The following is a 23,165-nucleotide window of genomic DNA, read 5'->3' as shown; positions in this document are numbered from 1 at the left end:
GGGATTTGGGGTGCAGGAGGGGCTCCAGGCTGGGACTGAGGAGTTTGGAGGGAGGGAGGGAGGGGAGCAGGGCTGGGACAGGGGGTTGGGATCCAGGCTGGGGGCATGAGAGTTCTGGCTGGGGGAGTGGGCTCTGGGGTGGGGCTGGGGCTGAGGGGTTTGGAGTGTGGGAGGGGGCTCTGGGTTGGGGTACAGGAGTGTGGGAGGGCTCAAGCTGGGAGTGCAGACTCTGGGATGGGGCTGGGGATGAGGGGTTTGGGGTGCAGGAAGGTGCTCTGGACTGGGACCAATGGGTTCGGAGGGAGGGAGGGGGATCAGGGCTGGGCAGGAGGTTGGGATGCAAAAGGGATTCTGGGGTGCAGGCTTCAGGTGGTGCTTACCTCAAGCAGCTCCCGGAAGCAGTGGTATGTATCCCCTCCGGCTCCTACACAGAGGTGCAGCCAGGCGGCACTGCGCGCTGCCTCATCCACAGGCGCCACCCCGCAGCTCCCATTGGCCGCGGTATCCAGACAATGGGAGCTTCAAGGCCGGCACTTGGTGTAGGGGCAGCATGCAGAGCCGGAGGGGATACATGCCACTGCTTCCGAGAGCCGTGGGGAGACCAGGCAGGGAGCCTGCCTTAGCCCCGCTGCGCTGCCACCTGGACTTCTAACGGCCCGGTGACCGGAGCTGCCAGGGTCCCTTTCGACCAGGCGGACACCTGGCTATCCTGTGGATTGGGCCAGCAGGGGGATGACCACCCTGAGGTCCTGGTTGGAGGGAGGGTCTGCCTTCTGACACCATGGCCTCCTTTTTCATCTACTGCAAACACATGTATTAATCATGTGTAAGCAGGGGCAGAGTGTATCAATGTCCCAGCCTCCCCAGGGCACCCACTGTTCAGTTGAAGAGTAGAGGAAATTGATTGGCACCCTCTCCCCCACAAAATCCTCTGTGTTTAAGCATTCCTGGGCATGCAGCAATCATTCTTGCTTCTGAAAGCTGCCATGCCCTACAGATGATGCAACTGTCAGACCTCAGTGTTTGGGCTTGTTGCAGGTGTGACCAGTTCACCTTTTGGGGTCAGGAAGGAATTTTGCCCTCAGGGTTAACATTGGCAAGGTGTCCAGTGGGTTTTTTCTCTTTCATCAGGGGGGCCAGGTGGATACTGTTAGCCTGTTCAGTAAGGAAAATCTTTTCAGACTGAACTACATCCACTACAGCCAAGCCCAAGCATTAAAAATCATGAATCGGGCCCCAGAAATCATGATTGGCTTAAACATTGTGATTTTATAAAATTGTAATTATATATCTCTGCTTCTGTGTTTTGAGCCTGTAGCGTTCACATTTTCAAGCTTTTCCCTTCAGTCATGAGAGCTGGGAACTTACCTTCCCCCCATACACCCCATTTAAATGAAAGCTGAGATTCTCATGAAATAACATGATTCCAGGAAATGAAGCTTTAAAAAACCCACCAATTATCACAGTGCTCATGATAAAATTTCAGAAGGGAGAGAGGAGAAACTGGTGGGATTCAGCAGTGGTTTGAATCATGAATTCATTACTGGGGTTTGGCTAACAGACCTAACTCTCATTCCTTAGTTGTATAACATGAGTCCATTGAACACCAGGCTAGACCTAGTTAATGCCTTGGAGTTTGTGTGGGAGTGATCAGCCTCATAGCCCTTCAATATTAAAGTTAATAAAAATTGCAGCATGCTGCAACATTCACTTATCTTTCCCCATTCTCCAGTGTATCCTGATCAATCAGACCATGCAGCTGACCCTAGATATAAGTTCTTTGCTGGGGCAGTAGTTTCTGTAACGTTTGGGGGTTTTTTGCTGTATTTCTGTTGTTTGACTCTGTTCTGTAATTTGATTATCACACTCAGTTTTCTTTATTTTGAATATTGACTGAAAGCCATTTTTCCTGCAAATTTAAATGTAAAAATATTTTCTTTCCAAAGAGGATCAATGAGAAAATACTGTTTTGTGAAATATTAGATTACATTAAACGTACTGAGCACATCAAAATGACAACTATCTTTAAGGCATCCTGATGGGGTCATCCAAACATATCCTTTGTTTTATCACTATTCTCAATAGAGGACTTCTGAACAACAGGAAGTGTGGATAGAGACTGTGTCTTTAAACAAATGCAGCCTGCTTCTCTGAAGTACAGTATATAAAACACAGCTCACTCCACTCAAATTACTGCCATAGTACTAATGTTAAACTATTCCTTGCTGATTTTTTTTTATTAATCTTCCACCAGCATTTCAGACTTATAGATAGCTCATCGTTTTTTGGGGCATTTTTTTTTTTAGGCTGATGGGGAACATCTACTGGAGTCAGTAAAATCCTCACCCTGTGATTTTATAAAGTTCAGTATTTTCAAAAATGCTTGATATAGATTACTTCTCTTAGGGCTGGTCCACACTGGGGCGGGGGATCGATATAGGAAACGCAACTTCAGCTACGAGAATAGCGTAGCTGAAGTCGACGTTTCCTATATCGAACTAAAAGTACCTACTTCGGGTCCACGCGGCGCAGGCAGGCTCCCCCGTCGACAGCGCTTCCTCCTCTCGGCGAGCAGGAGTTCCGCAGTCGACGGGGGAGCGCTTCTGGGATCGATCTATCGCGTCCAGATGAGACGCGATAAATCGATCCCAGAAGATCGATCTCTACCCGCCGAATTAGGCGGGTAGTGTGGACCAGCCCTTAGTTGTAGACTGTGTAAGTTAAAAGTTGATGGGTGTGTGCTTTGTTGAAGTTCTTATTTTATAAACAGTATTTATTTATGTATTTTAAAAGAAAATTATCTCAGTATTTTCTGAAGACTTGCTTCTGTTGAAGTCTGCGGGGACAGTCCAGGCTATGTCTTGTATTTTAAAGGCTCACTCCCGCCATATTTTTCTCAGGTGGGTAGTGCTTGCTTATGCAACTTATCCGATTGACTGGAGGTTGAATAAGTGTTCCAAGATTGGGTCCTAATGTACTTTGTAACAACATATTGTTCATAATGCTTGCCTTTTTTGCATTCATAGACCTCAAAGCCCTTTGCAAAGCAAGTGAAATAGTTTCCCCATTTGTGAAATGGAGATAATGATGAGGCAAAGAGACTTGCTCAAAGTTACATAGATAAGGGGAAGAGCCAGGAATGAAAACCATGTCTCCTGATGCCCAGTCCACTGTTTTAGCCTCAGACCACCCTGGCTTCATAAGCATGTGTTCTCTGGTAGGAATTTCTCAGAAATCCAGATGCTGTGGGATAGTTTTCTTACATCTGAAGACTAGAAAACAAGACTAATTTTGTCATTTAATAAAGGATTAAATTTTATGGATTTAAGAACAGTTAACACATTTTCAGTTTGATAAGAAATGGCAGTGCTGATGTTTCTTGTTCTTCAGTGATTAAAATGACTCAAACTCTGGACTACGGAAGGTTTTCCACAAAGAAGAACTTCTGTAAATGTTTCTCCTGGTAATGCAATTAGGAAATATTGGCCTCAGTTAATGTAACTTAAACAAAACATGTTGTCCTCATCAAACTAGTTCAACTTGTTAAACAGGCATAGCCTTGTCTACAAAGTTAAAAAACAGGGGCATATAGTGTTCCCATGGAAACTCTGTTAAAATACTGATTTGTGGATATGATCATAATCAGTACCGTAATCTAATATAAGTGAATTAAATGAAAAAGAATCTCAGCTATGAAGTCAGCACCCTATAAGCATATCCTTACATGTGCAGAAATTATGTGTCTTCGAAGCAGAACTCCTTATAGACACCATTTTCTAACTCCTTTGTTGGCTCAAGCAGAGTTTTGTATGTAATCCTCCTATTTTTCCATCTACTCTCATTTTACCATTTTTTATTATAAAAATGATTTAAGACCAGAATAAAATTAAATCCCTAAAAATGTTTTACTGAAGTTAATACTTTATTGTATTTCCTTTGTTTTTAGTGAAACAGAAGAAAACTAGTTTTCAGTGGTTTACAGCTTAGTTTCTATTCATTTTTTTCTGGAGCTAAGAAGTTCCAGTTAATAGGGAGAAAAAAAACATACTTACCTCATAGATGTGATGTGAGGTTTAGTTAATATTGGTAAAGCACTCTGACATCTACGTTTGAAAGGTAACAAGAAATGCAAAGTGTTCTCCGTATTCATTATTATAATTAATTAAAGATACTGAATGGAAATGTTAATAAACTGAACATTTTAGAAAATAATGCAAAAGTGTGGGGAAAATGGGGTTATTTTTCAAAAGCACCTAAGTAATTGAAGTGCCTAAATCCCATTTTCCAAGTATTTAGGCACTTAGGGCCAAATTTTTCAAAATATTTAGGTGCCTAAAAAACAGATAAGCACCTAGTGGAAAAGCACTTAGGCCCAGATTTTCAAAGGGAATTAGGTGCCTAAGTGCCTGAATCCCTTTGAAAATGAGATTTAGGCTCCTAACTCAGTTAAGCATTGAAACACTAAGTGCAGCAATGCCTTAAATACCTTTAAAAATCTGGGTCTTAATCACCTAAATCCCATCAGTTTCAGGATGGGTTAGGCACCTACATGCTTTTGAAAATCTCACTAAGAATCTATCTTCATCTTTAGGGACCTAACTACCTTTTTAAAAATCTGGCCCTTAGAAACCTAAATCTCATTGAAAGTCAATAGCATTTAGGCCCCTTAGTGCCTACCTAATTTTTTTAATGGGACTTAAGCTCCTAAATCACTTAGGCATTTTTGAAAATGTTACTGTAAAGGGGCACTCACCTCTGGAGCAGCTTCAAGCAGCGGGTTGTGCCCTTTCTTGCCCCCTTTGTCCCGGATAGGCTGCCAATTTACCTCGTTGGGTCTTCAGTGGTTTGGACCTCCAGCCATGTCACAAAGTCCAAATAAACTTCTTCTGGGGTATTAAAGAGTACAATAAATCAACAATCTATCTGCCCTCACTTGCCCCAGCTGCCACATGCTTCTCAATTCAATTAGTTGCTGCTTCTTTCCTGGGCCTCTCCCTATCTGGCCCCTTTAGGTTCACCCTTATCTCAGGGGTAAGGTTTGTTCTTTATATTCTGGGAGAAAGAATTTAGACACCAATCTAGCAAAGCACTTAAGCACATGCCTGTCTTGAAGCATGTGAATAGTTCCATTGACTTTCCTGGGATGACTAATATGCTCAAAATTAGGCATATGCTTAAGTGCATAGTGCCATAGTGCTTACCTACCTCACAAGAGGTAGTGAGGATTAATTAGTTAATGTTTATACAGCACTTTGAACATGTTAAACCATTATATATGTTAAATATCAGTATTATTATTTTTACTGTTTTTATTCTGTAGTCTATTTTTTAAAAAGTTGTAATTTTTTTATTATTTAGATAAAGTAATATACAAGTCATAGAACAAAATTATGCCTTAGTGCATAACGACCTAAAAGGCTACCAAAAGACAGACAGAACAACATTTGAGTAAAACTGGTTGAAATTTTTAGATGCAATTTTTTTGTTGACAAATGTAGATAGGGGTTGACTGAAACATTTTGCAAATTCATGTCAAATTGTATCAGTCATAAACCCCTCCAAAATTCAGAAAAAAAATCAAAATGTTTCATTCTGACATTTTCAAAATGAAATTTTTTTATTCAAATCAGCTTTTCAAGTCAAAATTTACTTCAGTTTCATTTAAAAAAATTAAAAAGGGTTAAAAGTTGAAAATTAAATGAAAAAATTGTTTTGGTTCAAACTGAAAGTTTTGTTTGACCCCAAACAGTTTTTAGTTTTTTGGTTTGGTGAAAAATTAGTACAATTTTTGTTTTAGGTTGCCCCAAACAAAATCCTTTTTTCCAGTTCAGCCAGTGAACTGAAAAAATCAGTTGTTTCTGCTCAGCTCTACATTTGAATAGCATTCCGAATGGAAGATGAAATAATGCAAGATAGCAAAATCAAAATGAAGGCTGTCACTCAATCCCAAGAACCCTATCTGCAAGGTGCTCAGTACCTGTCCAGATTGGTTCCCTAATTCACACATTTGGCTTTTTTGATGTAAGAGAGGGGAGTCAAAGGTTAAATTCTTTTCGCAAATATATATGTAAATCAGTGAAATCAATAAGGATTGCATGAGCATCCAGATACAGCATTTGGCCCCAAGTTTAATTTTGCCTTTTCTGATTAGATTTCAAAATGCTAATGGAATAGTGTTCCCATGGAATGAGGCTAAACAACTTAAAATATGGAAACGGATGTATAATTAATATTAATCAATCTTCTGAAATACATTTTGATAAGTTCTCTCCAGGCATGCCTGTAATTTCTATATTGAGAAACAATAAGCACACAAACTACTGATCTTTTTTGAAAGAATCCCTGTTTTTCTTTTAAGTAGATAAAATGAGAGGGAGGATAATGAAAAGGAGAAAGTCCTGCATTTCAGTACAGGAAAATCCAGTATTTGTTTAATGACTTCTTGTTTCAATATGGCTTAAACCTACAGTTCAGGGTAACTTCAGGATAGTTGGCTCTTAGCCAAGGTAGTAAGTACCTTATGCTTACATCGAACAAACATGTTACTCTGTTCTCTTCCATGTACAGACTAAAGAAAACTGCATTTTCTGTGCAAACAGGAAACAAAGGAGTGGATAACAGGCAGGTAAAGCTGCTTTTACAGCAAATGCCATTTATGGAGACTGCCGATTACTGTCCATGTTTTTTGAATTTATTCTCTCCTACTAAAAATTGTTAAGAGGTACAAAAATTAAGGCACAGATTTTTTTTAAAAAGTGCACGCACACTTTTGCTTGCTCCAGAATTGCATACACAGAATGCCTCAAGTGACCATGCACATCAGAGTTGCATGCACACAAAGGTACGAGTACCCACAAAATCCCCAAGGGATGCACCAGCTCTTTTGTGCATACACACTTCTAAAAAGAGCTCCTAAATCTGTAGATTACCACAATGTGCTTAAACTAATTCATGTTGTCAAAAAAAAAAAACCAGAAAAGACCAAGCTATTTTTGGTTCTTACAGCCAGCGGCGGCTCTATGTGTTTTGCCACCCCAAGCACGGCAGTCAGGCGGCTTTCAGTGGACGCCTGCGAGAGGTCCTCTGGTAACGCAGATTCGGCGGCATGCCTGCGGAAAGTCCGCCGGTCCCGCGCCTTCGGCGTCCCCACCGCCGAAGCCACGGAACCGGCGGACCTCCCGAAGGCAGCCTGACTGCTGCCCTCACGGCGACCGGCAGGCCGCCCCTCGCTTGCTGCGCTGGTGCCTGGAGCTGCCCCTGCTTACAGCAAATAGCTATTTTACTTCAAAAATATTTAGCAGAGAGATACGTACTACTGAAAAGTTAGCAAGTTATGCTCATGTAATCAGATACTTCTCATGTAGAAAATTACAATAGACTAGAACTTGACTTTATATAATATCACTTATAGTCATGGTAACCCGAAGCAATTTATAGTGTAGTGGGATAGCACAGGGAATGTGTAGACTGAGGAACATGGCAACTATTATCTGTTCAGTAATAGATCAGACACATACTTTTGAATGTTGGTTTCAAGTGATGATGAATAAAGGAATTTTGACCTGGACACGGAGATTTTCTCTAGTGTTCGTCTTAGGCCTGTCGGACGAATAGGGTCTCATGCTTCCAAGGACCTGGCACTAGATGCATACACCCATCATGCTAGATGGAGTATTGTTACCAGTCTGTGGTACAGTATAACTGAAACCATCAGGGTGCAGCAGAAATTGAATTCCCCAACTGTTCTCACTCTTTCCCTGCTTAGAACCCTGCTTTTCTGCCCCATCTCCTTGCTTCCCAATCTATGGATGTACAAACAAACAGATGAGAGGGATGAGGTCATTGAACCACAGGGAAGTTGCAGGTAGGAATGAAGGAGGCAGCCAGGTTTTGTTCCATGGGTAAGGAGAAGCGGAGGTGAGTGAGGAGGGACCTAGTCACGCATGGGAGAAACTGGATGTAAACCCAAAAGTTATTTCATGTAGGGCTCCACAAAACCTAGCACAGATCTATAAGGAATCTATAACTGTTAGTCACCAGGAAGAGAGCTCTTTTCTTCAGTAGCATCTAAAGAATGCCATCCCTAACAGTGCAGGACCTGCCCAGCACTGCACTGTTGTGTCAGGATTGGGCATGAGCCACAGTTCTAGCATTAAAACTTGAACTAGGGAATGGATCAACCTATTTGGAAATAGAAACCAGAGAAGCTGCACTCATTTCTGTAATCAGTCTTTCTTGAGATTATGGAATGTGTAGATCAGTGATTTTGAACCCAGTTGGTGACCAGGACTGGAACTAGAGGAAGGGAACTGTGGCAAGAAGGATTGTTCTTGCTGCATTTCAGTTGAGACTAACTGTGGAAGAGTCTCATGGGAGAGTGGAGTCACAGACTCAAAGGGTTCAGATAAGGATCACAACTTGTGGCTGTTTATTGGAACTCTGAGCCTCTTGAGGTTCACTAATTAGAAACTTGAAACCACGACCCTTTGGCCCAGAGGTGAAAGGAATACCAACTAAGCCACACTAACAACTAGTAAGATTAAAACCTTAATTGTAACAAGTAGAGTAAATGGATTTTTTTTAAGTACATGACATTTCATGACGCCTCCCTTAAGATTTATAAATGTATTATTCTTTTGTTCCAGTCATGGGATGTGGTTGAATATTGCCAAAAAGTGAATGAGCAAGCGCTATAAAACTATAAAATGGTTAGAGAGTTATTAAAATTAAATTTTCTTTATTTTAGTCATAGTACAGTCAGGTTTCCATCTTTACATATTTCCTCTATCATCAGAGTTAAGAAATATCTTTCAGAATAGGTACCTTCTTGGGAGGTGTGCTGGAGGGAGGGCTCCTAAAGGCTCATAGGAATTCCTTGTAAAAATTCTACCACCAGAACAGTTTTCCTGCCTCAGATGGACTTTGCCCCCTCTCTGGATACCTGTATATCATTCCTGAGACTCATAAAAATACTACCAAAGGACACCTTTTTGGAAATGAAATGAACCAGATTGCATTAGGTGTCAGGTGTTTTCTAAAAATCTACAGGAGTATTCTGCAGACACCAAACACATTTTCATCCCATCCTGTGACCCACCTTCAAATTACACAGGAAAAAACGCTGCATTGTACTATCGATGCACTCATTATATTTCTCAGGAACAAGCTGTGTATCTTTCCAGTGAAGTAAGTTTGCCAAGCGGTTACCTCCCTCCTTGGCTATGAGAGAGCTTTTTTATGTTGAAATGGGAAAACAACAAATGGATTTTCGAGTGCCTCCCCTGAGTCTCACCCCTTGTACACAAGGCTTATCACAGGGTAAAGGAGAACATTTTTTTGTGGGAGCCTTTTGTTAAAATATTGGCAGCATATCAACTGCTACCTTGTAAAGTTTGAAATATAGTCTAACTGTCAAAATGGTAATTTACAGATACCTGTTTTCTTCCAAGCATCTCACTAAAGCCTGCTTGAAATACCATGTATTTTCAGTCAGCAGCATCTATATATTTTTCATGTATTCACTCAATTTATTTCCTTTTCATGTTTCCTCCTGCGGCTGCTTCATTAGTCCTCCAGAAGGAAGACGTGTATCAGGGCGTCAAAGAGGGTCTGGTTAGTGGTGGTGTTCACAGACTGAGCTCCACAATTCAGCTTGTCAAGGCTTGGCTGCAAACCAAGCCCTTTCAGCTTTCCCTGATGGTTTGAGTTTCAATGAACTTAGGCCTCCAAGGATCATCATTCTGTTCCCCTTTCTGTGCTGCCTCCCATCAAGCACCCATGCTTGCCTTTTTTTCTGCTTTCCTTTGGCCTCCAGGAGATGCCAATTGGCACAGCCTTCCTTCTATCTTTGGAGTCCCCCAGCCAGAACAACTGACCCCACCACTAATTGCAAAAATCTTCTAGGAGGAGGGGCAGCAGCTTCAAGGTTCCGTTAGAGCATTGTACAGAACTTCAGCTCTCCACTATCGCCACTCACGAGCATTAACTCATTTATACCTGGCATTTTCATAGCTCCAGCAAGGGAGCTGTCTTGTGACATCTTGGTCTTGAGCAAACTATGCTTCAGCACCCTACCACGCTGTGGGGGCATCATTAATTATATTTGCAACCTTAGCGCTGTGTGCAACGTTGCCAAATGTTTGTGCCTATAACAGTTAAATCAAGGTATCAATAATAGAGGAACAATTTTTAATACCATTGAGAACCCAAAAACATTTTAACCAGAAACTATTTCCATATGTGTGTATGCATCTGCATGTAATTTAATATTTATAAAAACGTTTTTATTTTAAGTTTGTTTATAGGTTAACAATAGGTTATTTTATGGACAAAATAAGCACTGATAGCGACGCCATAGTTCAGGTTGAGGCAGGAGATATGTGTGTGTGTGTGTGTGTGTGTATGTGTGTGCATACAGATACAATATTGATTTGATATTTAGATATGTTCTAGACATAGATATAAATATAGATATGGGAGTATATACTTTCCTCTTATAAAAGAAATACATTTGGGGACCTGCACCAGGTTGATAGTGTCCCTTCAATTATGAATCAGTGTAGTTTAACATTATTCATTTTATCAAGAAAGAAACCACAAACAAACAAGCAAACATTACACTGTTTAACTGGAAGAAGCAAATAGGAATAAACATGAAACAACTTGGAAACAATGGCACGATGCTGTATAGTCTAGGTAGCTTCCTTGCTTGGTTTGAATCTGGCATACTTCAAAATGGTGAAGCAATGTTTTATAATAATCCTTAAACTCTGAACATGGCAAAGGACCAATTGATTATATATATTATTTTAACTCTAGGAGATTCTCATTATAATGTGCAGATGCAGCTAATACATAGGTGCTTTTTGCAGACAAAGAGCTACTTCCCCTTCTTCACCCTCTGCTTTCGGTATTAACTTGTCCTGTGTAATTGTGACTTCTCCAGTGGAATAATGTCAGTGCTGACATTTGTAATTAAAACGCTCCATTAAAAAAATCTTCATGTTGGAGAAGCCATCAGAAAATATATTAAAAATCTGCACTGAATACAAAAAATAGCACATTTTGGAAGACATTGTTTACCAATACCTCCGACACTCTGTCCAAATTCATAAATGATAGTTTTTTATTCTTACAGGGAAAGGTATTGCATTGTGCTCGAAGAAAGGTGCATACAAGTACTTCAGACAGGAAAGGAGTAAATAGTTTGGTACAATCATTGGCCATGTTTATTTTTTATCATTCAGTAATTATAAATGTAACAATTAATAGTATATCAGTGCTAACTCATACTTTTTAATACTTCCTTAGGTGATGAAAGAAGGATGGGTAAGGAATGGTGTCCCTAGACTCTGTTTGTCAGAGGGTGGAGATGGATGGCAGGAGAGAGATCACTTGATCATTACCTGTTAGGTTCACTCCCTCTGGGGCACCTGGCATTGGCCACTGTCGGTTGACAGGATACTGGGCTGGATGGACCTGTGGTCTGACCCAGTATGGCCATTCTTATGTTCTTATGTTCTTAATTATTTTATCTCAGGAGATAGCTACAGTAGAGGACACTAGAACATGCTTATGTTACATAATGCCGTGACTGAAATATGTATTTGTTGTTTAAAAGTTATTGGAATTAGGAGACTTTTGGGTGTACGATCCTCTTTAAGTCCTCATTACAGGATATGTTAAATACATGTTTTGGGGTGAATTTAGCACTTGCGAAAAGTGTTAGACTTTCAGCTCTGGAGATGGAAGTACTCCTTTAATCTACAATGCAGACACACTGTAAGCAGTTACAGAGCATGCTGCTTCACAATATGTCTCGGAAATCATCTCTGGTGTGAGGAGGTTGTCCAGTCTCTATGGCTATTTGGTCCGTGGCTAATCTGAAAACCCAGGGTACTTAAGAGAACAGCTTTGAACCTAATCCGAGATAGCTCATGTTGTAGCCTGTGAAATGAGGTGCCATTTCCTTGTTTGCAGAGACAGTAGCATAATTACAGTATTCTGGAATAGTTCACGTTTACACACTAGTGATTTAGGAAGATTGTAATGGAGAGAATTGTAGTAGTCAAGACAGAAATGGTAAAATCATGGCTAAGGATTACATCAGAAACAAGGGCTTAGTAAGAATGATGGGCAGGTTTATAGGAAAGGGAAAGGAGCGTGGAAAAGTAAGTTCTGGTTAAGATACGACTCCAATATTTCTGACTTTGGAGTAGCGTTAAATTTAATGTAAAGTAATTGTTAGCAGAGGAAGAGAGATGAGGGCCTGAACATCAATATAAAACTACCCTAACAATCTGTGAATCTTCTAAACTCCAGTTTAGGCCAGGGGTGCTGGAACCATTTTTATAGTGGGAGTGCGAGAGTCATTGACCCAAACTGTAAACTGTATATAATGGAAACCACTTTAAGCTGGGGGTGCGGCAGCACCCCCAGCCACCCTAGTTCCAGCACCTATGGATTAGACAACTAAACTACTCCTCAATCTGTCATAAAAGTTATTTGTTAAATAAAAAGAATCCAGCATGAAAAGATCACTAATCATGGGCCGTATTGTATCCTCTGTGGAAAGAGGGGAGACAGGGTCCTGGATATTCCACAACATTCACTTTCTAATGGTATCTTCAGGGGAGGAGAGTCGGGAGGAGAGAAAGGGACATGGGCCTCCACATTTGTTGAACCCAGGCTGCTGTGTGGAACTCTGCTTCCATCTCGACTGGTCCCAGAGCCTCCATGTGAGTGGCTGGCTCTTCCATGATGATTTGTGGACAGACCCTGACCCTCCCATTGGATGCTGTCCCTCACAGCTTCACAGTAGAACTGTAGAGGATGCTCTGTGGGAGTCAGGACCGGCTCCAGGGTTTTTGCCGCCCCAAGCGGCGGAAAAATAAAATAAAATAAAAAGCCGCGATCGCAATTGCGATTGGCAGCACTCCGGCGGCAGCTCCACCGCGCCGCTTTCTTCTTCGGCGGGAATTCGGCGGCAGGTGCTTCCCTCCCAGAGGGGCCTGCTGCCGAATTGCCGCCGAACAGCCCGACGTGCCGCCCCTTCCCCTTGGCCGCCCCAAGCACCTGCTTGCTGGGCTGGTGCCTGGAGCCATCCCTGGTGGGAGTCAGTGCAGTTTTAACTTCAAAGTACCATTCACTCCCATTTGGATAGCCCAGAGAGTGAAGATGATTTTTGGCTTTGCCACTTTTGCCCAAAACTCCCCCTCAAAAAACCTACAGAACCCCAGCCTGGCTTATAGAAGGCATTATGATGCCACCACTTTTCCCCTCTCATAGAACTGCCAAGTCTGGCTGCCCTCACTTGTTTTACAGGAAGAGGCAGGCCCTATATTTTCAGTGTGGGAATTCCTGTAATTTCAGCATACACCAGTGCATAGAGAAGAGGTTATTTGATGATGAAAGGGTTACAGAGCCACAACATTTTCCTTATATGGCTAAAAATTTGCTTTTTGTGTTTGCTGACCATGTTTTCAAACATAGGTTTTACCCATATAGTGTGAGAAATGCTGGTCCATTCTGAGGGGTTATTTGTTTTCTCTCTGTATTTCTAGATACATATGTCCCTCATCACTGTAGTATTTGAACACCTCCACATCAATAATGTATTTTATCCTCACCACACGCCTGTGAGATAGGGAAGTTGTATCCCCAGATGGGAAATTGAGGCACAGGACAGATGAATTGACTTGTCCATGGTTATACAGGAAGTCTGTGGCTGAACCAGGAATTGAACCAAGTCTTTAAGTGTCAGTTCAGTGTCTTATCAACCAAACCATTCTGTAATATGTCTATTTTATAAGATTATCAGCCATCCCAATTTTTCACACTTGCTATCTGGTCACCGTATATATATGTTTTGAAACTTAAAAGCAGTGTGCAGTTCCAATATAATTGAAAAAGGAAAGGAACCAAAGGGCTACAGTGAAGACTTGAGCTTTCTGGTGATATTATAAACCATCCACCCTCACCTTTCAGTAGAATTATTCCCTCAGTGATCCCTTTAACCCATCTATTATTTAAATATAATGTACCTGTACTGGCAAATATACACACGCAAGTGAATCCATTAGCAAATGAAGTGAAGCAAAATTTTGCATGCAATTGCATTGCAAATGGCCAGTAACTAAGTATTTGGACTGAGCAGCCTAAATGAGTCCTGAGTGATTAATCACATCTAGTATTTTGCATTTTGATCCTTTAAACAAGCACATTAGCCCTTATGTTCTCATATTTGTGCTTTAAAATGACTGACTAGATTATGATACACAGTTGAAAAGGCAGAATAGCAACTCCCTTCTTGAAACTGAGTTTTGAACAGTAGGTCCCTACCATCTGCTATTTCATAGCCTGGGCGCTGACGAATATGGGCAGCTTTGTCAAAAGAAAAAAAAATCTTTCCATGGAGTTAATATTGCCTGTTGTCCTTAGTTGCTTTCAAAGGCTATTTGTTGGCCTTGCTAGTAAGTTGACTGCAAATTATTGTTTCATATGGTATCAAATGTTTGGATTATATAAATTCAGCACAGTATTGCTGTGCTAAAACTCAGACTTTGTATTTATGGGACACTGGAGGATGACCTCATAACTCACAATGGTAATGAGAGTAACTCACTTCAGGTGAAAATTTTTCCATGTAACTTTCTGGGTCTGATTTGCTGAGTCCTCCACCTTGTGCAACGTAAGTGTAAAATGCTACTAGACAAGAGTGGTGGTAAATAAGTACACAAGATACAGAGCAATGATTAATTGGGCCCCCTATAGTCCTGTGTATACTAATTAATTGGGGCCCCATACTCCTGTAATGTGATGCACAATATAGATTTGTGCAAACTAGTAATGTAGATTTGCTCGACTGGCATAAATTACAGTAAACTATACCACTGCAAGCCCTGTTTTACACCAGTGCAGCACAACTACACTAGGGATTTGCCTGGTCCAGTACAAATATTCACAATATGGACATGTCTTAAGTTTCAAACTACCCCTTCACTTTTAACTTCACTTGTTATTGTAACTGATGATGCCATTAATCTCTTTTAATGCTGTACTCTCTCAAATTAATCATCTAGAGAAGTATTCAACCTTCAACATCTGGAGAGTCACTTCATCACTGAACAGAGCCATCCTGGCATGGCCTGTGAGACCAGCATTTGTGTCGGAACACAGCGTCATCACGTCAACACAATACTGTAGCAGGACGGCATCACATAATGTCATCAACGTGGCACTTATATCTCAGCATTCCTCTCTATTCCAACCCATGTGGTATTTTGGGGCCACAATACAATGTTCAGTTGGGCTCCCAAGAATTCGTAGCCAAAGCCACCTTTGCTTAGTGGCTAACAGATTCTGTTCTTTACTGTTCTCAAGTAGCATATAGTGCACATAGTTTGGACAGGAGTGTAATGAACCCCACAGGGAGTGCTACCCAATGTGGCTTCTTTAGCTCCAGCTATCTTTTAATTGTGCACTTAGTACAGAAGGAAAAGCAGGACTCAATCTCATCTCTCCTATTATTCAGCTGTTTCAGTGCTGTAGCCACAGCTGACGCAATGGTGTGCCCTCAGTAGCATTTCATTTGAAAACATTGACCTGACCTGAGGAACAGCTGCAACTCCCCTAGTACAGATTTTCTCAATTAGTTTGAAGAGATTGTTATGAGGGGAAACTCACAGCAGTGGATTAGTTTTTATCTTGTCTTGATTTTACCCTTTTCTCATATTTTGAAGACTAAGGATCAACTTTGTTATCGATAAGCAGACAATAGTAGTAGGGTGTGAGGTGGGACTGCACTATGAGATACATGGGCTGAAGTACCACGGTCAGTGCCCAGCTCGACATCTCCTAAATGCCAAGTCTCCTAGCTTTCTGAAGACCTAGCCAGCAGTCAGTATCTAGATGGAGAGCAGCTGGCTAAGGCTGAATCCTGGCAAGATGGTAGAGATATTAGCAGAAGAGGTTATTTCCTTTTTAATATGCCCCTTTAGAATATGCCCCACTATTGAAGGCCTCTGCCCATAGATTGTTCAATAAGCCCTTTTGGACTCCTCAGTGCCCAAATAGTCATGATAGCAGAAAGTGCCAACTTCATCTGTGTCTGGCCAGAAGATTGTGTCTCCACGTATTGGACACACACCTAGCTAAGGTGATTCATACATTCTTGACCTCCAGAGTTGATCATTGCAATTCATTATATCTGGAGAGGAAACCAGGTGCCCTGAAAATTCTCCCAATGATTAAAAAGTAGGGCAGCCTGTTTAGCAACACAGATCACTGTGAACATATCACCCTAGAGTTGTATACTGGAAAGACTAGTTCAAGGTTTCTCCCCTGACATTCAAAGCCCTCCATGGGACAGGCCATGGGTGCCTAAGAGATTTCTTTTGATACGGTCTCCCACAGTATTCTTACTGGCAAGTTAAAGAAGTATGGGCTGGATGAATGGACTATAAAGTGGATAGAAAGCTGGCTAGATCACCAGGCTCAACGGGTAGTGATCAATGGCTCCACATCTAGTTGGCAGCCGGTATCAAGCAGAGTGCCCCAAGGGTTGGTCCTGGGGCCGGTTTTGTTCAATATCTTCATTAATGATTTGCAGGATGGCGTGGACTGCACCCTCAGCAAGTTTGCAGATGACACTAAACTGGGAGGAGTGGTAGATACGCGGGAAGGTAGGGATAGGATACAAAAGGACCTAGACAAATTAGAGGATTGGGCCAAAAGAAATCTGATGAGGTTCAACAAAGACAAGTGCAGAGTCCTGCACTTAGGACGGAAGAATCCCATGCACCTCTACAGACTAGGGACCAAGTGGCTAGGCAGCAGTTCTGCAGAAAAGGACCTAGGGGTTACGGTGGACGAGAAGCTGGATATGAGTCAACAGTGTGCCCTTGTTGTCAAGAAAGCTAACAGCATTTTGGGCTGCATAAGTAAGGAATTGCCAGCAGATTGAGGGACGTGATCATTCCCCTCTATTCGACATTGGTGAGGCCTCATCTGGAGTACTGTGTCCAGTTTTGGGCCCCACAGTACAAGAAGAATGTGGAAAAATTGGAAAGAATCCAGTGGAGAGCAACAAAAATGATTAGGGGGCTGGAGCACATGACTTATGAGGAGAGGTTGAGGGAACTGGGATTGTTCAGACTGCAGAAGAGAAGAATTAGGGGGGATTTGATAGCTGCTTTCAACTACCTGAAAGGGGGTTACAAAGAGGATGGATCTAGACTGTTCTCAGTGGTAGCAGATGACAGAACAAGTAGTAATGGTCTCAAGTTACAAGTGGGAGAGGTTTAGGATGGATGTTAGGGGAAAAAATATTCACTAGGAGGGTGGTGAAGCACTGGAATGGGTTACCTAGGGAGGTGGTGAAATCTCCTTCCTTAGAGGTTTTTAAGGTCAGGCTTGACAAAGCCCTGGCTGGGATGATTTAGTTGGGGATTGGTCCTGCTTTGAGCAGGGGGTTGGACTAGATAACCTCCTGAGGTCCCTTCCAGCCCTGATATTCTATGATTCTTCTCTCTCCATGACTATGACCTCCCTTGAATGCTACATTCCACTGGAACAATGAAACTGCCAACCATTAGGGGGAGTGTGGAAGACCATTTTAATGTAATTGTAATAAACATATAAGAGCAATTCATAATATACCATAATAGTGTTCCTCTGTGATAACATTTTACAAACACCCAAGTTCCATAATAAACCTTTGTAGACAAGTGTTAAATACACAGCCTATATCCTTGCTTAAATCAAAGATGAATTTATACTGAACATATCCTAATGCCCGGTATAAATTACTTACCACATGAGAGAGAATTTGAAACTGTAATGAGATAATTATGACATAGCTCATCTGTAAAACATTTCATGTGCACATTTTAATGAACTGCACAATGTAATGTTGGAGTATAAAGACAACTGAAATCCTGGGACTAATTTCTGCAAAACTTAGAGCGTGCTCTCTTTATGAAGATGAGAGAAGGCAGGCAGCTGCAGTTTTGTTTTTGTTGGTGTCAGCTCTGTGAATTTCAATGTATTCTTGGACAGACTAGGAGCGGGGGGAGAAGTAGACAGAAATGCTGGGTCTGCTCTCACTCATGTAAAACTCCCATGATTTTCAGTGGGAGTTTCACTTGTGTGAAGACTGCAGGGTTGGGCTTTCCCAGCTCCGCCGGTGGTGTTCTATACTTTTTTAAACACTGTTCAGATCATTTAGCTATTTGGCTATTAGTAGGGCTGCAACATTCATCTCTAAGGTACAATATTATTTAAGAAAGTAAAACTGAAATGTAACATATTTTTGTCTGCGCTGGTTGAGGTCGTAGGATGTCAAAAGTGGCAAAGTTTTAAATATCACGCCTAACAGATTACATACTTCCCTTGTGAAGTATTCCCCCAAGGAAAGCTTTGTAATCCTTCTTATACTTGTTTTTAAATAACAAAGTGCTACATGATATATTTCTATGGTGAAAGACAAGAAGAGAAAACACAGCTCCCATTAACACTTTATGGTGAAAGCAGCAACAGGAGTTTTCTTTGAAGAGAGTATATCCTAATATGACATTTTAATCCTATCCTTTTTTATTGTATATATGCTGGTTTTTGCAATGTCATTAGGAAGTCTACATAGTGTTTTATATGCTTTTTGAGTGAATAACTCCTTAGCATTCATTTTTCCTGACATGCAGTGCTTTGAACAGTCACCTGTATGTAAAGTATAATAAATGGCAATTACGAATGTTTCCTACATTTCAGATTATAATTATTTGACTGAACTCATGTTCAAAAGAATTAACAACACTTGTGAATGGAATAATAATTTTATTTTCAACCCCTGAGGTAATACTAAAGCATTTTTGCAGGCTTCATATGAGGAAATATATATTCCCTGTGTTTTTCAAGAGCACTGAGACAAGCACAGGATTTTTTTTTTTTTGGTCAGATTATTTTATGCCCTAAGAACAATCAAATATACTTGAAAAAGATTTTAGAACCAATAAATTTTTCTGGGCTATCCACAGACCTTTAACCTTTCAGAACGTCATAATGAAATATTTGAGCCCCAAGCTACTTTACAATTAAATCTGCATTCTTTTAAGAAAGGCAACATTGTTATCTAATGGTTAGAGTCAGGAGACCTATGTTCTATTCTGAATTCTGCCACTGACTGTGTGAATTTTCTCATTCATCTTACTTGTCTCATTTTTCCCATCAGTAAAATGAGAATATTCTTAACCACTTTTATGAAGTGCTTTGAGATCCTTTGATGCAAGGTGCTTTTTAATAACTGTTAAATGGGCTATTAAATTTATTACTAAATATAAAGGACTCAGGGCCAGATTTTTGAAGGTATTTAGGCAGCTAAAGATGCAGTTTTATGCCTAATGGGACATTGTAGGGGTGCTGATCACCCTGAGAGCACCATTGAGTATCGTATGTGAAGCACAGCAGGGACAAAACTTTTTCTACACCAATACAATATGAAAATGTTCCTCTGTTGTTAATTTTACGGTCCCATTGTAGCAGTATCTTTTGAGTTTCATATCGTACATTTTTATATTTGGTAATACAGTATGAAATGTGCTCATGATTTCATCTTCAGCGTATTTGTGAAAACAAATACCAATTGTCAGTCTGAATAAGATATTATGGAAGAATGGAAATATGATTAAAAGCAGTCCATAACATAGGTCTTAGAGAAAGAATGAATGCATGAAGTTTCCTTAGAGTTTCCAAAACAATTTGGAGATATTTTTTTTCCAATAATGAATGACAGTGAAGTTGCTGGAATCCCTGTTTGGTCACCAAGGCTCCAAGAACTGCAGCTCCTATGGAGGACCTGTAGGAAGATCTGTCCAGGGAAATTTTATATTGGATTTGAGGCTAGAGCATGCCCAGTGAGGTGCCAGTTCATTCTTGCATTGGCCCTTGTGCATCAACCAGACTAGCATAAAGGAGCCATAGGGCAGACACCACCAGTACAAAGGGGGTGCTCTAGCATGAAGCAGAAGGGGCCAGATCTCAGGGCAGATCTGCCTCTATGCAATGGCCAACAGGAGCAATTGAAGTAGGCATGCAACATAAGGCATCCCTAAATCTTTCTGTCCTGTAATTTCTGCCATTTTCTTCAAAATTGTAACTTTTAACAAATGAAGATACTAATAATACCTTTCCAAAAGCATATAAGCTTTGAATTATAATGTTTTAGTAAACCATTTTTAAATTGTTCATAACTTGTTACCATTGGTAACCTCATCAGGAGTCTTGAAACTCTTTAACCAACAATATTTTAAATGACACACACTCATTTTACCTCATTCCTTTTACTCCACCTTGGGCTTACTTTCACAAAATTGACACAAATATCTGTAGGTCAAATATCTATAGATGGCCTTTCTGCCACCTTTCGCTCACTTTGGACAACTTAAGACTTCAGCCCACAGCAGGGTTCCGCTGTAGTGTAGAATTCCACAGCAGTTAAATTTTACTTATCCTCCTGGCCTGTCAGTAGTGAATAGGTATGTTTTTTTCCAGCATACAACACAATTGGATTATTGAGATATGGGACCAATCTAGAAAAAAAGAATTGCCATAGCTTTGGTGCTCGCTTTTCAGTTTCTTTATTTTAACTGTAAAGGGCATGCAATTTTAATAACTCCTGATTTGAGTTCCTACTATGTTGTGTCTTCAGTATCTTGATTTCTTAAGCAAAAGATAAATCTGGTTTAATATGTGACCATGTGGATCTCTTAAATTTAACCACTGGGGTATTTTTTTCCCAAGTAGGTTTAACCAGCATTTTCCCCTATGAATCATTTGAAATAACCATGTAAAATATTTTAATACCTTGGTTTTATTTATAATTTGTACCAGCTGTAGGTATCCAGATGAAACTTGAATTTTTCCAGCGGAAGTTTTGGACTGCCAGTAGACAGGTATGTTCCAATTAGATACTACTTATGCAGATGAGACCATAGCAACTCCCTTACTGTACAGGTGGTGATGTTCTAGATATATTTAGCCAAGGCAGTTCTAGATTTCCTATGAATGTTTGTAAGCTATTCTAATTTACTTTTCCATTCATTGTAACACAAGGGTGATCATGAGGCTAAACACATGGGACTGATTCAACACTCATTGTCATGAATGGAGAGGCTCCCCAAATCCAGCCTCCCAAGTATAACCTACAGATCCATGAACAATTATCCTAAGGGTACATACAATTAAAAAATACAACAACAATGACATGAAAAATAGGAATGACCTTGTCAGTGTTCAAGTATCTTTTGGGGTGATCAGTGCATTTTGATAACAGTAAGAATAAATATACTTAATACAACCCTGATTTCACTCAAAATTTTTGTATATGGTTTAAATGACTTCCCCCCCACCCCCCAGTTTCTTCCAGTGCATTGCTATTACTGTGCTGTCCCATCATGCCCATTCAGGGAATTAAGGCAGGGATAGGGCACGTAACCATGGGTTACAGTTCAATGTGGGGAGCAGCTTCAGTGGGACTGCTACTCCCATTCCACTGCAGGTGGGCTAGGAATGGATGGAGCTTTGAGTCCACTGTCCCTAAAACGTATCAGCTAGCACAGTTGGTGCAGGGGGAGAAGTAAGCTCTGTCAGATAAAGGGCTGGCACAGATTAAGTCCCTCCTGGAGGAAAGGGGAAACCAAGGACCAGATATTGTGACTGAGTCACAATTTGGTTCCTAGTCTCTCTTGGGTGGCACAGTTATGTCCCTTTTTCAGGGCTTATGGTATATCTGCTCTCTAGCTTTAAGTGACCTGAAGTAATCTAGCGACTAACTGTATTCAGTGAAACATATTTGTCTAGTTTGTTTTTAATAAATAATAAACTGTGTATAAAATGTGTATTTATTTAAGAAAATAATCTTTTCCAGCTTTAAAAGGATCAAGAGATTACATGACCAATTTGAGAATACATTGAGATTATACTATTTCTGAGAATAATCATCTCTAAAGTATTCTGTGAAATATTGGCTCAGTCTTACAATCCTGACTCACACAATACCCCTACTGAAGTCCCAATGGAGTCTTGCCTATTTAAGGCCCTGTATCATTATAGAGTAGGCAGCAAAGACTGGAATAAGCAAATGAAATTGGCACAGCATGAATTAACCCCCTTGATGCAGATGCCGTCACAACAGGAATGGGGAATTAATGTAATATAGTCCTACTTTTGTGGTCTTTTTTAGATTATCTACTGTTCTTGATTAAATTTGTACTTATCGTTTTTAAAATATCAGTTCAGACAACCACCAGAATAAAAAATAAAATGATGTAAAATATATATCCTATTGGTGTCCCCTGCAGTGTCCATCTCTTGATGGAAGATGTTCTATAAGCTGTGATGATGAAGTAAGTATTTTATAGACTTTTTCTCATTTTATATCTCCATTTAGTTTTTAGTATGGCAACTTTATCTGAGGTAAGGCAGTGCACTTTCTGAAGTCAGTCTGGAAATGTTCAGGGATTCTATATCCGTGTACTGTTCATCTTAAACACAGACGTGTCCCTGATACATACCATAAAATAAGAAGTTAATGTGGCTTTCATTAAAGGAACATTTTTACATAATAAATAACTATTCCTTGTTATCTGAAGATTAACAACTTGATAATATTTTTACATATTAAAACTGGAAATTATCATTGGAAAGATTCATTAAGCACAAAGCTACATTGGACCTGTTGCCCTGTTAGAACTGTTTGTCTGTTAGCATAATCCAAGAAACTTTGTCTATGTTTTGTATATCACCAATCTCAGTCATAGTGCTTGTCACAGGGTGGCTGGCCCCTTTAAGGGGGAGCAGGGCAAATGAACCTGTGACGGGTCTGCTGACCCCAATTAGGTTTAAAATTGGACACCTGGGACTAGAGAGAGAAAACTGGGGAGGGGGAGTGCTAAAGTGTGGGGAAAAAGCAACAGGAAGTTCCCTGGAAGGGGAGGCAGTGGGAACCTGCTAGGGAAAGAGGGCATCCAAAGAGAAGCCCTTGAGTGGCGGTGCTCAGTGAACAGAACATAGAAGATACCTCTCCGTCCTTCCTGCAGGAAATGGGCGGGGGGAGGGGGGGAAATCCTTGGGAGCTGTAGCTCAGGGTGGGCTGAGTTTTTGTTACCTTTTGC

General features: G+C 40.7%; 1 protein-coding gene across 1 annotated transcript in view; it reads left to right on the top strand.

The window, feature by feature from the left end:
- Positions 1-23,165, top strand: part of CACNA2D3 (calcium voltage-gated channel auxiliary subunit alpha2delta 3) — a 734,667-nt gene that overhangs the window by 647,787 nt on the left and 63,715 nt on the right. The window contains exons 28-29 of the mRNA XM_024221093.3: positions 20,884-20,945; positions 22,353-22,397. Coding sequence (XP_024076861.2) covers positions 20,884-20,945; positions 22,353-22,397 — 107 coding nt within the window. The remainder of the gene's footprint in view (positions 1-20,883; positions 20,946-22,352; positions 22,398-23,165) is intronic.

Source organism: Terrapene carolina, unplaced genomic scaffold (assembly GCF_002925995.2).
Source record: "Terrapene carolina triunguis isolate 2854851 unplaced genomic scaffold, T_m_triunguis-2.0 Scaffold89, whole genome shotgun sequence".
Taxonomy (NCBI): Eukaryota; Metazoa; Chordata; order Testudines; family Emydidae; genus Terrapene; species Terrapene triunguis.
This window is presented reverse-complemented; position numbering and strand designations above follow the sequence as displayed.